Here is a 13,541-nt window from a genome sequence, read left to right on the forward strand (position 1 = left end):
TTCACCCACGATCGACCCCAACGATTAGTCGATTATCGAACAAACTCGTTTCGTCCCCTGATCAGGCGAAAAACATTGAATTCGTTTTATCGTTCGAATAAATTCTCGGCTCTTCTCAATAAACGAGAAGCGGGTCCAGCCAAAGGATCCGCCAGATAAACATTTTATTGTACATACGTAGTACAAATGAGATTGCCAGAGATTGCTTTGCCCGCGGTGAAATGATAGCCTTAACGGTAATACATAGTATGTGCTCTATGTATATACACTGCGTTATATATAGCGTGTGCGTATTCAGTACAGTACGAGCGCATGATATACAGCCGTGTAATTTTGTGCGTGCAACAAAAACGAAATCTATTCACTTGTCGAAAAAAGATTACCTGATTATTTGAGTGTCTTTTTTTCGAAACTCGACAGTTTTGTCACCGTCATGCAGAAGGAAAAAGTAACGAAGGTTTAGATCTAAGGATTTCTAACCTGCTCTGTTGTCAATACAACGTTTGTCTCGATATCCGTGTCAGAGATGAGCAGCTAAATTTCTGAACTCGTACGTTTCGTTTCTTACTCGCACTTTTTACGGCGATACCTTTATCGGCCGGAGCAATTATGGCTCACGATAAAAAGACTGTAAGGCGAAGCCGTTCGCGCGAGCGGGACCGCGATCGCGAAAGGGATCGAGAACGACGGGACAGAAGACGATCGAGAAGCCGGTCCAAGGATCGGAAGAAAGATAGAAAGCGATCGAGGTCGAGGGAGAGATCCCGGGAGAGGGATAGATCGCGGGAGAAGGATAGGGACAGGTCGAGGGAGAGACAATCGAGGGATTCGAAAGACAAATCGAAGGACGATAAGAAACGTAAGCTGAGTCCCATATTTGTGATCGATGATGAGAACAAGAAGGAGAGCAAGAGCGAACAGCAGAAGAAGGACGCGGAAGAAGCAGAAGAGAAGGCGAAGCTTGCTCCGAAAAAGGAACCGTTGAGTCTGGAAGAGTTGTTGGCTAAGAAAAAGGCAGAAGAAGATGCACGAGCTAAACCAAAATTCTTATCTAAGGAGGAACGGGCCGCCCTGGCATTGCAAAAGCGTCAGGAGGAAGTGGATGCTATAAGGAAGCAGCAAGAGGAAGCACGAAAATCTTTCTTTCACAATGAAACTCCCGGTAAAGATCGAGAATGGGACGATAGAGACAGTAGGCGTAGAGAATCTCAACGTGCACGGGAGGACGATATCAAAGACAAGGACAAAGAAAAGGAGGTGGAAGCTATTAAAGAGCGTTACTTGGGTCTGGTGAAGAAGAAACGACGCGTCAGGAGATTGAACGATAGAAAATTTGTATTCGATTGGGATACTTCCGAAGACACGTCTGTCGATTACAATAGCATTTACAAGGAGAGGCATCAAGTTCAATTCTTTGGTAGAGGGAATCTCGCTGGGATAGATATTAAAGCGCAGAAACGAGATCAGAGTAAATTTTACGGAGAACTGTTGGAGAAGAGAAGAACGGAGGCGGAGAAGGAGCAGGAGAAAATGAGATTGAAGAAGGTGAAGAGAAAGGAAGAGAAACAAAAATGGGACGATAGACATTGGTCCGAGAAAGCTCTGCACGAAATGACAGAACGAGATTGGCGTATATTCAGGGAGGATTATAATATTACGATAAAGGGTGGACGCATACCGGATCCGATTAGATCTTGGAAAGAATCTGGATTCCCCAAAGAAATTCTCGATATCATCGATAAGGTGGGATACAAGGACTTGACTCCGATTCAGAGGCAAGCCATTCCCATAGGACTTCAAAATCGTGACATCATCGGAGTCGCTGAAACCGGATCCGGCAAGACTCTGGCTTTCTTGATTCCTCTGTTATTGTGGATCACCAGTTTACCAAAGATCGAAAGGCTGGAAGAAGCGGATCAAGGACCCTACAGCATAATTCTAGCACCAACTCGCGAATTGGCTCAGCAGATCGAAGAAGAGACCAACAAATTTGGACAACCGTTAGGTATAAGGACGGTCGTCGTGGTAGGCGGTCTTTCGAGGGAAGAACAAGGATTCAGGTTGAGAATGGGCTGCGAGATCGTTATAGCCACACCGGGGCGACTGATCGACGTGCTAGAAAATCGATACTTGGTTTTAAATCAGTGCACATACATCGTACTGGACGAGGCCGACAGGATGATAGACATGGGATTCGAACCGGACGTTCAAAAGATTTTGGAGTACATGCCGGTGACGAATCTAAAACCGGACAACGAGGACGCCGAGAACGAGGAGAAACTTTTGGCCAACTACAATACGAAGAAAAAGTACAGACAGACGGTGATGTTTACGGCGACTATGCCGCCCGCGGTGGAACGATTGGCTAGAACTTACTTGAGGCGACCCGCTGTCGTGTACATCGGCAGCGTAGGAAAACCGACCGAAAGAACAGAACAGATAGTACATATCATGGGCGAAGCCGACAAACGCAAGAAATTGATGGAGATACTTAGCAGAGGAGTGGAACCACCGGTAATTATATTCGTCAATCAGAAGAAGGGAGCCGATGTACTTGCCAGAGGCTTGGAGAAATTGGGTGTAAGTTTCAGTTTAAATCGTGCGTCGTCGTCTTGTCGTTTCGTAGATAATAAGTTTGTTCTCCTTTCTCTTTTTTCAGTACAACGCTTGCACGCTACACGGTGGCAAAGGACAAGAGCAAAGAGAGTACGCGCTCGCTTCGTTGAAAAGCGGTAGCAAAGATATTTTGGTGGCTACCGACGTCGCGGGTCGTGGTATCGATATCAAGGATGTTTCCATGGTCATTAATTACGATATGGCCAAGACCATAGAAGGTAAATGGAAAAGATATATTGGCATTACCGCCGCGTCCGCAAATAGTAATCTCTCTCATCTTTTCCAGATTACACACATCGTATCGGTAGAACCGGTCGCGCTGGGAAAGCCGGACTCGCCATATCTTTCTGTACCAAGGACGACAGCCATTTGTTTTATGATCTCAAACAGACTATTCTCGCGAGTCCGATATCTACTTGCCCGCCTGAATTGCTGAATCACCCGGACGCTCAACACAAACCTGGCACAGTGGTTACGAAAAAGCGTCGAGAAGAGAAGATATTCGCCTAGAATTAATCGAACACCGCACTGTATAAACGCGCATATTCGCGATATGATCGTGTATCTTTTTATTCTCTAGTTCTTTTTACAGTTGATTGAGCACACTTGTGTACCTAATTAGCTATAAATAAATGTATTCTAAGGAAACGAAGTTTAATAGAAATTGTTACATTCGTTTCTACCCACTGAATAATCTAAATCGTTCGATTGGCTATTATTTTAATTTAAAAGTAATACTTGTCCTGGTTATTGTCGTCACTTTGGTAAAAATCAATCGCGGTCATGGAACCGGGGCAGGCGGAAGTGTGTAATCACCATCCACTTTACATTCTTCTTCCCAATTATCCGGTATCATCGGTTTTAAAATCTTAACGAACGTCTCGAGGGGACACGATGTCGCACATCCAGGAATAGTCAAGGCGTACGGGTCATGATCAGTGGTATTCCTCAAAAAAACCTACCAAATGCGCGCATTAATTTTTTGATGGTACAAACGCAACGTATTTCCAATGACACGCGATATAGTGCAACTCTACCTGAACGTGCCATCCGTCCTTGTTTTCGTGCAATTCGATCATTACCATGATGTTATAATTAGGCATTTGGCCGTTCCATACGTGCATCACGTCCAGCAGAGTTACGATGGTACTATCATGGCCAACGTACATGAACATCTTTCTCGTTTCGGGCTCCAAAACGTCATCTTTTTTTCCCAACATGTCGGTGACTATCTTTTTAAGAAACGGTCCGCCCTTCAGTCTCTTGAGACGATCGTCGTACACGTTGAGTTGAAGATCGTACAACGTGAGCGGTATCAATTTATCGGGATAGTAATCTTCGGTCCATTCGGGAAGAGTCAAATTCATGCATTTCTAAGATTTCCACTAATGAGACTTTGAAACGACCAACGCGATCAATTTTATAAGAAATATGAATGAAGCAGACCTCAGCCGTTAAAGTTGAGTAAAGAGAGCCGACATCACCCGGGCTCGAAATGGACATACCAGTTAAATTCGTCAACTCCTCGTAAAGTTTCTTATTGTCCCTTTGCGTCGATAAAACTTCGGGAAAACTATTAATCGCATCGCGTGATTTCGCATACTTTGGGCATGTTTCCCATATTAACATTAACTGCAAAATACGGGCAACGTTGATCGTATTGTACTTGGCCGATACGCTAAAATAAAACGTACCGTGTCCTCCGAGCGTGGCTGATAATATAATGTAACAGGCTGCCAGGCTAGGTCGGGTTTGAAAGATTGTTTTTCGGAGGGTTTCCACAATGCGGCAGCTTCCAACATCGCGGACATTTTTGTACGATCGACAGCGGTGCATTGCAAGTGAAATAAATCGGGACTGTAAGTCGGACCCAAGAATTCGTCGTAACGCTTTCTTAAGAAGAGACCTTGGTCGTACTGATTCTTCCTCCCCTCCTGCGTAATAAAATGATTCGTATCTCATTCTCGCGCTCGAAAATGTGGGTAAAGCGAAACAAATTGAACAAGAAACTTTACATTCGTTAATTGCCCCCAACCGTAAGGGTCCATGGAATTATTAACATACGGATCGTTCGGATAAGTGTCCTGCGGTGCTCGCTCTCCGTGCCGCATTACCTACAAAATATTTATTCATTTCTTTTTTTATAAAGATTTTATCATGTCCCCTAAGAGGACGGCGTAGATCGTACGGTAGCCGGGCTGATTCATCTTTCTACTCACCACCGTTATCAGTCGAAGGGTAGGACCTTTGTCTCTGTTATTACTCCTTTCCTCCGTGGTTTCGATCGACACAGGCGATCCTGGAAGACGAGAAAATATGTGTATCATACTTGAGAAATTATATTCTCAAGGCCATTCCGGAAACTCGATCATGATGAAATATATATGAATAACAATTACAGACAGAAGGTAGGAATAGTAATGGAAAGTGCGAGTGAACTGTTTTACTATTTATTAGAAAAAGCCGTACGTTCTCTTTTGATTTTTCGGAGCGATTTTTAAAATTAGTAACGAAAACGACGATTACCTAAAGTTAAGCCGACCAAAAGAAGCGGGAGCTTAAGAACGATCATCGTTTTACGAGTTCGTTAACGGAGCAGCCGCTTCCACTGAGCACCGAGGAAATTGAAAACGAAGTATTGCGAGCGCGAGAGAGAACGCGCACTAGGATTTTAAAAAGCGACGATATAGATAAATTCTAAGCCCCACCATATAACGAAGAGACAGTATTATACGATAACTTGTTAGTTACTTGCAACAACACTCGCTCTACGTTCTGCACTCGAATAGCCAAAATGTAATACCTAGTCCCGATTTGTATCAACTTCTAAAGATATTCTTCACACGTAAAATTCTGTACTTTGCATATCGCTCGCATTTGTTTTGTCCTATCTACGAAAAACGAATAAATCAACGTCGAGTTAAAAACCATGCTTTTTTCTACCAAACGCAGAGTTTCTTTCGTGACGAGGAGTAAAATAGAATGCGTTCGAGGTGAGCGTAAACGATAACAAGGTTTCCTCAGCAAATAGTTTTCGACGCGTGACATATTTGTACAAATCGAAGGAGACACAAAGGCAGTGGATTATTTACATTGTTACGTAATAAGCGCATTGACTTGCAGTAATTTTTCATTGCGTGCGAACTAAATAAATGTCAATCTTTGTATCGTTGCACAATCGATACAATTGCTCAGGTATACGTATGCCGATATTCGTGTTTAGCGATTAACGCGTAAAGAAGATCGTTGCTCGATCATCGCTGCGAACGACTGGGAAAGAATGAGGATAAATTGTAATCGCGTCGCAAATTATCGATAACTAGTCGCTTGCATAATTGTTAGAAAATAATTGATAACTAGTCGCTTATATAATTATTAAACGGTGAACGTGGCCTTCACCTTGGCTTTAAACGCTGCCTGCGAGCTTAAATTCTACAAGCACCTGCCGATTGATCCCTAAATCGATCAAGTAACTGAAAGGTTTCATCACAAACATTTTGAATCGTCACGAGAGAATCGCTTCGTTTTAAATTCTAATACACATACGTGTACCTACACACATTTTTATGTATTGCGTAATTTTCTTTTATTATGCCACGAGCGTACGCGACTCTGGCTGATCGTATGCGTACGAAACAATGAATACGCTAAAAAGTGCATACTCACGTTGTATGTATGTATACATGTGTATACGAATCCCGATTCGGACTGAAATATTTTACCATCGTCAATTTTTATCGCCAAGGCAACATCAATCAAGGCAGTCGATTGTTCTATCGAAATATCCTCGAACCGCATCGTTCTCCGTGCAACGTACAAGTTTTTAGAGTTATCTATACAGGTATTAAATCTCCTCGGACGCGATCGTCGTGCGGTAATCGTTCCCGATCGTCAAACAGAAAGAATTGACTCGAAAATCGTACGAACGTATGCGAGCATCCTCGCGAACCGAAGCAGCAGCAGCTCGAGGAAGAAGCTCGTTCGAGACACGCGGTTTCGTCGAAAACGACCTGAACTTGTGGATACGTAAACCGCTTCAGCCGTGGATCGCATAAACGAGGGTAGCCAAACGGCGGTGTCGAAACCCCGGAAATCCCGTCGCAAGAAGCCGAAGAACGCTACAGCCAGCAATAAGGTCTGCTCTCTCGCTTCTCCGATTTCCCGATTCCGTTGTCCCTTAACATTGTTCCGTGTATGTCTCCGCGATTCGCGAAAAAATGTTCGACCGAGAAAGGCGAAAGCAATGACAACTCCTTGCGGCGGTGGCGGCGAGTACCGGAAGGAGATTCAAAAGTGCAACGTCCAGTCTGGAACGCAGCCGGTGAACCAACAACAATCATGTTCCCTACCGCCGATACAGAGTCAAGCCACCTCGACGACACCGATGCGACCGAGATCTCTCTATACGGCGCATACTTATCACGCACAGGCGGACGAATCTAATTTCCAGGTAGTTCGATCGGGACGATCATCCGGTCCATCCAAGCCTTTTCCATTCATTTCCATTCCCATCCTTCAATATGTAGCGGTACAGTGAATTTTCCAAGTATTTCGAGGCACCGCCGTCGGAACAATGGGGCGGATTGCCCGGCGCTACGGCGTTTTCTAATTCGACAGCGCTTTGGCGGCAGCCGCGAAACTCGAAAACCATCGCGCCTTACTACGAGGAGACATGCGGCGTGTACGCGGAGAACTGGAGAGAACACGACAACGACGCTGCCATCGTGGCCACGCCGCACGGCACGATCTCGTTGAGACTTCACAACAGGATCCGAGTCGACATGACGATCGACCGTGCGGTTAGAGTAATTAATTTTAAGGTACCTCCCTCCTTTTCTATTTCGACCGTTGTCAAGTATACGACCGAAATACGTAATTGTACTCGAGCGATTCTCATCCGAATTGCATTTATCGTCAGCGTAGAATAATATCGTGTTGTCGTTGAGCGGTTCCGGAGCGGCAGCGGCATTGCTCCATCCGAATGGAAGAATATACCAATATGGTTCGCGGGTCGAGATCTTGGCTCACGACGCCCATGGCAATAACAAGTGAGTTCCATCCGCGTCCATTTACGTTTAGAGTGCTGTTCACTAGCATTAGTATCCCTCGATCGTGTTCGCAGATACGCAAAGATGTGGTACAAAGGGGTCAGCTTCACTTCTGAGCAATGCGCTCTCGTCTACTTGGTCGATACAGCTGGAACGAGAACTACCACGGATTCGTTCTCGGACATGAGTCAGGTACACAGCCCGTGCGAGCAAAACGTCCGAAAGGATACATGGAACATTTCGTTCTTCCAGGATTTTTCCGTAAGCGTTTTCTATTCTCGTTCGCGACACGGTCCAGCGTGTTTGCAAGAGGCTGCGGCGGCTATGAGCGCCGCCCAATATTGGTTAACCAACGAAGGTGTAGAAAATTGGATCATCAACAACGTGAGAGTGTCCCAAACGCCCGACGGTCTTGTCAGGTATCGGCTGTACACATTTTTCACGAACGACAAAACCGTTTAAATGTATATTTCTGTTACTAGGATCGCGCGAAATAGTAACAAATATCAGTTGCGGACATCGCCGAGCAACGGGACAGCCTCGTTGACGACGCCGTTTTTACATTGCACCGCGTCCCTCGGTCAGACGTCTCATCTTTTCGTGCGTCGCGGAGAACGACGTATGCATTACGATGGAACTAGTTTTATCGTACGGAACGCGGGTCACAGCGCTGGGTTCGACGACAACAATCAACTGAAAGTTTATTAAAAAATTCTATCGTCGTCTGGTCACCGCGAGCTTCATAAATGTTTATTCGCGGTGATGAAACATTCGCAGGATTCAGTATAATAGATTTAATTTTAATGCCGTAAACAGACAGCCGCAGCTATTGTGAAAATGATAAAGTTACATCCGATTTGGAAACCGGTCTCCGCGTTAAAGTAACTTGCACACGAAATCTATGATACATTTTCCTATACTCAGTTTTTAAGTTTAATTCCATTTTAATGATGTTCAGTCATTTAATTGAATTGTGCCTTCACACATTTGAAGCCTGTACCGAACGGCTACGATAAGATAACGTACGACGTCTCTTTCTTTCAAATTTGGAATGATATTTTCATAAACTCGTTCCTTATACTTATTTTGTACACTTCCCAATAAAGAATGATTTCAAGACAAGTTCATGTAGTACATATCTAACGTAAGAGAAGACCAACTTACGCGTATCAACCCGAATCTTCAGAAATATCTGAATCTTCAAACTCATCGAGCTCTAATACGTCGGTATCGAGATCTTCGTCCTCGTCGTCATCCTCCTCATCGAACGCGTCCAATCTCGTCAACGAAGTATTATGGACCAACGATTTCACTTTGTTTCTAGGACCTCCTCTAAATTGCGAGCATGATAAGATATTATATACGGAACATACGTGTATGCACACTTCGTACAAAAAACAAATTTTCATACATTCGAACTCTCTTCAATCCTGCCTTCGAAGTCGAAGCGACAGCCGTCTTTTCCGTATCGATTACAGTTTTAGTTTGTCGACTTCTCCGTTCCTCTTCGAATTCTCTGATATCGTTCGTAATTTCCTCGACTATGTTCGAATTGTATAAATTCAAACCGATCGTCGACTCATCATCTCGGTGTCTCAATTCCTCCTTCATTTTTTCATAAGTCTTGCTCAGCTCGTCGATGTCTGCCAATATCTGATTTTTGTCGGTCAAATCTTTCAGTCTCGGTAACATGGAATACGGGTTGAAACATTTTAAATTCTTCCTACGATAATGCTTCTCCAAACCGAACTAAAGCGTACATTTGATTATTCCAATTTCAGGGAGTAGAAGGGGACTTACAATGATCATCGCCTCGAAACCTTTTAATCGGGCATACCTCTGACTCGAAGATGCAAAAGTGGAACGCGTTATCCGTGATTAATTTGCACAACACGTAATTAGCATCCAAGTGTTCGGCCTCTCTTATTTCCGCATGAAGATCCATTACGATGCGCCAATCCTCCAGTTTCATTCGAATTTTAAATTGATCTATGGGCATCTTGTAGTATATCCCGTACAAGAGATACAGTCCACCGATACGTTCCTTGAAACGAGGCGGCAATAAAAGGAATTGTTTGCACACGTCCAGTGCTTCCTCACAAAATTCTAATAGCTCCAAAAAGCACGACCGACCCCTAGAAACGGACGATCGTCAGCGTTTATGCATGCCAAGGACAGTTGTCACAGAACTTACGTAAAAACCAACGAGAATTTCATCTCTTTCCAAATCTCGCAAAACGTTTCGAATCTGATATCGTCCGCTCGTTCGAAGCGAGTGATCAATCGCTCGCAGTCTTCCTTAAAACCGCGCGTAACCATTGTTTCGTATGTCATTATATTTAAGTAGACGTTGGAAGCACGGCCGCTTACGCCGTTTCGTACGAATCGCTGCCTTAAGATTACGAAATGATGTTGAACGAACGTTCTTTTCGATGTAAATGTAGGAGAAATTCGAAACTTATTTGCATTCGAAAACAGTCGACACTCGCTTCGTCTCCTGTCCTGTCCTCAACGCATTCTGCATCACTGCCATCTACTTATCAAGGTTCTCTTATGATCTTATGACAATTTATTTTGACCGGCACCAGTCAAGTCAAGTGCCGGTCGGTCTTACTCACTTACTTGACTCATCGAGAACTGCGTGAGACCAACGGTTTTCGAGACGTTCGAGGAAAAACAAAATTTTTTGCCGTATACATATGTCTATGCTGTATACTCTTAAATACGTGATTACTGAAATTACTAAACAGTGAGACTTCGTGTCACACGAAATAATCGGCAATTTTTGACGCCTTCTATAATACGTCGTGTGACATTAGAATATTGTTTTGCACATATACATATACGTACACATTCCCATTATAAACATATTCAACCAACTTTATTATGTGTTCCTTTTTTTGATACAATCCAACTATAGTAAGAACTTTCGATTAAGTTTATTTTAATATACGTGGAATTGCACGCACAGATGTCGAAAGATTTTACGGTGTAAGGCGTTTAGGATCACGGGGAAACATGGAAACTTTCCTAATATTGTCTAAGCCGAGATAAAGCATGACGACGCGTTCCATCCCGATCCCACCACCGGCATGAGGAGGACATCCGTATTTAAACGCATCGATGTATGATCTTATCTTCTCTATGTCTGAAACACACGGAATCTCGCATCGTATGTCGTTGGTTTGAAGATTGGCAAATATAGGGGTTGTCGCATCAAGTACAATTACCGATTCCATGATGTTTCGCACGTTCCGTCAGAAGCTCGGGATCGTGAATACGTTGCGCGCCGGAAATGATCTCCTCGCCGCGCATGAACATGTCGTATGAGTTTGATAGTTTCTGTAAAAAAAAATATCAGATTTCTTTCCGTGGCTGGCGGAAAATTGTAACGGCGAGTTTACGTCATGAACTCACAGGATTATTCGGATCCGGCATAGTATAGAACGGTCTCACGGCCAGCGGATATTTGTCCAAGATATAAAAGTCTGTATCGTACTGTGTACATGTAACGAGACACGATTTTAAGAGAAGAACGAAATTAAGAACCGATCCTGTAAAGAGAACTAACTTTTGCTTTAACGAGTTTGCCCAACAATTTTTCATCCGGCGTGGACAAATCGTCTTCCTCGCCCAAAATTACACCGGCTTCCGCCAATAATTCAATCGCATCTTTGAATTCTAATCTCAGAGGAGGATCCAGAAACTTGAACGGCTCTACGTTGTACTGCTGGCGCACAGCCTCGACATCGGCAGCATAACTATGATCAAGCGCGAACGGCCGATTAACGGGGAATAATCGTTTTGGAGAAGAAATGTTTCTTATAGGAGACTTTGTTACTAACTAATCGCGTAGACCTCTAAACATCTCCGTGAACATTTGTCCGATGGTGTCGACCACTTCGTGATAATGATACTTGAACGCCATTTCCAGATCCAGACCAACGAACTCGGTCAGATGCCTGTGGGTGTTTGAATCTTCGGCTCTGAAAACTACGCGATCGTCGTAGGCGATGGTGTAACGCTTTGGCGATGGTGTAACTCTTTGAGAATACGATTCGTTTTAACGTCTGTTACCTGCTCCTACGGTAAAAACTTTGTCAAAATCAGCCGCTATCGCCATTTGTTTGTACAATTGAGGGGATTGCGCTAAATAGGCGTTTCCTTTAAAGTACGACACCGTAAATACGTTCGCTCCACCTTCGCTCGCCGCGGATATAATTTTTGGCGTATGAATTTCGACGAAACCCTACAAACAACGAAATCTCTGAGTAACAACAGTACGATCGTTCGATCTCCGTAGACGACTCACTTTAGCAGTAAGTATGTCTCTGAACAATTTGCAAATTCCTGCTTCGACTCTGAATATAGCTTGATTGGCCGGCGTCCTTAAATCCAACACCCTGTTGTCCAACCTGGTGTCTTGATTCACTTTTATATTTAGGGCATTCTCGTCGGCTTCTCCTGCAGGTCTCGAAGCATCCTCTATTTGCAAGGGCAATTGCGGTTTCGCAGCACTTATGACGAAAGCTTTCGTGATGTGTATCTCCACGTCTTTCTGGGTACACGACTCGATCTTCGAGGGGACGCGTTTCACGACCGCCTCCACGTCGACGATCGACTCTTTGGTGATGCTGCGAGACGATTTCGTAAAAGAGTCATTTTTAAAAATTCGCGAATCGTTAATCCTGGAAACTTACTTGGACACGAATTTGATCATTTGTTTACTGATTTTTTCACTGACGGCGATTAAACCTTGCACCGTATAAGATTGTTGTCTCAGAACGATAAAGCATTGTTTACCTAAAAAATAGACAACATCGAGCACGGCGTCGATCAATGCGAATTTAATTTTGTATCTAGTAATATACCTTTGGCACGGCTAGTATGTAATCTTCCCCTCAACCATACTGTTTTGTTCTCCAAATCTGACTTCAAATTTTTGATATCAGTAAACTTTCTTTCCGCGTGTTTCTCTTTACTCCGTATCAGACCGGTCTCTCCATAGTTTCCTACCGACACGTCCTCCTCCTGGATCGCTTCTTGATTCGCTTGCTTCGTAGAAGCACATGCACAGAAACATTTCGTCTTGTGCAAACGCTGCTCGTTTTCGAATACGTATACTTACGTGAAGGACTGCATAGTGACTGGACTTACAGTTTGTGCTTTTCGCTCAGCTTTTTTCGCCGCTTTCTCGGCTTCCTTCATTTGTTTTTTAAGAGCCTTCTTAGAAGGCTCCTCGCTTAAAAAGAAATACAAGCAAGTGCATTTAAGATTCCAGGCGAATCTTAATATTTCGTAACAATGACTACCTTACCCTCCTACAGGTGAATCCGTAGGTTTATCCACGCCCATCTACAACAATGATGCAATTACTATGAAAATTTGTATTAGAAAAAAACACATGTACACCGATTACCGAACGGACGAGAATAAAAATGAGACAATGAAAATTACTTTGAATTACCTTGAAATCCTTTAATTCGAGTCAAGTTTGAAAAAATTACACGTGACTGACAGCTCTGTTCTACGTTCTGTTTCCTATATTGTATGAAAACGGAGGTTAACGTACTTGGTACGCGAATGCAACCTGATACAACCTTGCGGCATGCGATTTATCGAAAAGTATCTACTTACGTGGTATGTCGTTAATTAAAAACGCGTACTCCAAAAATATTGTTTATAATACCAATTTCGTTACTGTCTTTTGATTCTTGGTCACAGCGCGTATCAGAGTTTGCACGGAGTCGCAAAAAACACGTGGATCGCGCAACAAGCTTCTACGTCTTTACAGAGTGATTTTACCAACTCGCACTTGTGCATATTTCGCGATCTGCACTTTTATGAGAGTGTGCCGATAACAAAAAGAACGAATTC

At 43.6% G+C, this 13,541-nt stretch overlaps 4 protein-coding genes across 10 annotated transcripts; 2 read left to right on the forward strand and 2 right to left on the reverse strand.

The window, feature by feature from the left end:
• The first annotated feature begins 51 nt into the window (after nt 1–51).
• LOC108627622 (putative ATP-dependent RNA helicase DDX23) lies at nt 52–3,274 on the forward strand. Its single transcript, XM_018028937.2, has 3 exons — nt 52–2,580; nt 2,660–2,834; nt 2,903–3,274. Exons 1-3 carry the CDS (start codon nt 610–612, stop codon nt 3,124–3,126), a joined length of 2,370 nt encoding a protein of 789 aa, XP_017884426.1. The 5' UTR covers nt 52–609; the 3' UTR covers nt 3,127–3,274.
• On the reverse strand, nt 3,162–10,261 carry LOC108627626 (testicular acid phosphatase homolog). 7 transcript variants are annotated; one of them, XM_026816079.1, is made up of 7 exons: nt 7,044–7,764; nt 4,836–4,915; nt 4,632–4,730; nt 4,311–4,550; nt 4,063–4,248; nt 3,654–3,989; nt 3,162–3,574 (listed from the first exon to the last, which is right to left on the reverse strand). In XM_026816079.1, exons 3-7 carry the CDS (start codon nt 4,725–4,727, stop codon nt 3,398–3,400), a joined length of 1,035 nt encoding a protein of 344 aa, XP_026671880.1. In that variant the 5' UTR covers nt 4,728–4,730; nt 4,836–4,915; nt 7,044–7,764; the 3' UTR covers nt 3,162–3,397. The 7 variants fall into 7 exon arrangements, with proteins under 7 accessions (XP_026671880.1, XP_026671878.1, XP_017884436.1 ...); XM_026816077.1 differs by having other exon boundaries at nt 6,283–7,764; XM_018028947.2 differs by lacking the exon at nt 7,044–7,764 and adding an exon at nt 5,143–6,254.
• On the forward strand, nt 6,860–8,786 carry fest (wurstfest). Its single transcript, XM_018028951.2, has 6 exons — nt 6,860–7,066; nt 7,143–7,436; nt 7,540–7,664; nt 7,739–7,856; nt 7,917–8,083; nt 8,147–8,786. Exons 1-6 carry the CDS (start codon nt 6,860–6,862, stop codon nt 8,370–8,372), a joined length of 1,137 nt encoding a protein of 378 aa, XP_017884440.1. The 3' UTR covers nt 8,373–8,786.
• Nucleotides 10,262–10,523: 262 nt separating the features above from the next.
• AspRS (aspartyl-tRNA synthetase) lies at nt 10,524–13,539 on the reverse strand. The gene is made up of 13 exons (XM_018029494.2): nt 13,302–13,539; nt 13,132–13,205; nt 12,982–13,019; nt 12,822–12,906; nt 12,536–12,719; nt 12,365–12,467; nt 11,977–12,298; nt 11,742–11,913; nt 11,510–11,657; nt 11,236–11,425; nt 11,082–11,162; nt 10,895–11,006; nt 10,524–10,812 (listed from the first exon to the last, which is right to left on the reverse strand). The coding sequence occupies exons 3-13, from the start codon at nt 13,017–13,019 to the stop codon at nt 10,649–10,651; spliced, it is 1,599 nt and encodes a 532-aa protein (XP_017884983.1). The 5' UTR covers nt 13,132–13,205; nt 13,302–13,539; the 3' UTR covers nt 10,524–10,648.
• Nucleotides 13,540–13,541: the final 2 nt, after the last annotated feature.

Source organism: Ceratina calcarata, unplaced genomic scaffold, assembly GCF_001652005.2.
Source record: "Ceratina calcarata isolate Rehan_Ccalc_2016 unplaced genomic scaffold, ASM165200v1 scaffold48.2, whole genome shotgun sequence".
Lineage (NCBI taxonomy): Eukaryota > Metazoa > Arthropoda > Insecta > Hymenoptera > Apidae > Ceratina > Ceratina calcarata.

Bases quoted from the DNA above. Each gene is read 5' to 3' on its own strand.
- LOC108627622 (XM_018028937.2), top strand. From the start codon at position 610: ATGGCTCACGATAAAAAGACTGTAAGGCGAAGCCGTTCGCGCGAGCGG. The intron at 2,581-2,659 runs GTAAGTTTCAGT...CTCTTTTTTCAG, and splicing joins GAGGCTTGGAGAAATTGGGT to TACAACGCTTGCACGCTACA. The intron at 2,835-2,902 runs GTAAATGGAAAA...CATCTTTTCCAG, and splicing joins TATGGCCAAGACCATAGAAG to ATTACACACATCGTATCGGT.
- LOC108627626 (XM_018028947.2), bottom strand. From the start codon at position 5,188: ATGATCGTTCTTAAGCTCCCGCTTCTTTTGGTCGGCTTAACTTTAG. The intron at 4,916-5,142 runs GTAATCGTCGTT...CTCGTCTTCCAG, and splicing joins TTTGGTCGGCTTAACTTTAG to GATCGCCTGTGTCGATCGAA. The intron at 3,990-4,062 runs GTCTGCTTCATT...TGGAAATCTTAG, and splicing joins ACTCAACTTTAACGGCTGAG to AAATGCATGAATTTGACTCT.
- fest (XM_018028951.2), top strand. From the start codon at position 6,860: ATGACAACTCCTTGCGGCGGTGGCGGCGAGTACCGGAAGGAGATTCAA. The intron at 7,437-7,539 runs GTACCTCCCTCC...TCGTCAGCGTAG, and splicing joins TTAGAGTAATTAATTTTAAG to AATAATATCGTGTTGTCGTT. The intron at 7,857-7,916 runs GTACACAGCCCG...TCGTTCTTCCAG, and splicing joins CGTTCTCGGACATGAGTCAG to GATTTTTCCGTAAGCGTTTT.
- AspRS (XM_018029494.2), bottom strand. From the start codon at position 13,019: ATGGGCGTGGATAAACCTACGGATTCACCTGTAGGAGG. The intron at 12,907-12,981 runs GTAAGGTAGTCA...TTTCTTTTTAAG, and splicing joins ACGGATTCACCTGTAGGAGG to CGAGGAGCCTTCTAAGAAGG. The intron at 12,468-12,535 runs GTATATTACTAG...TCTATTTTTTAG, and splicing joins ACATACTAGCCGTGCCAAAG to GTAAACAATGCTTTATCGTT.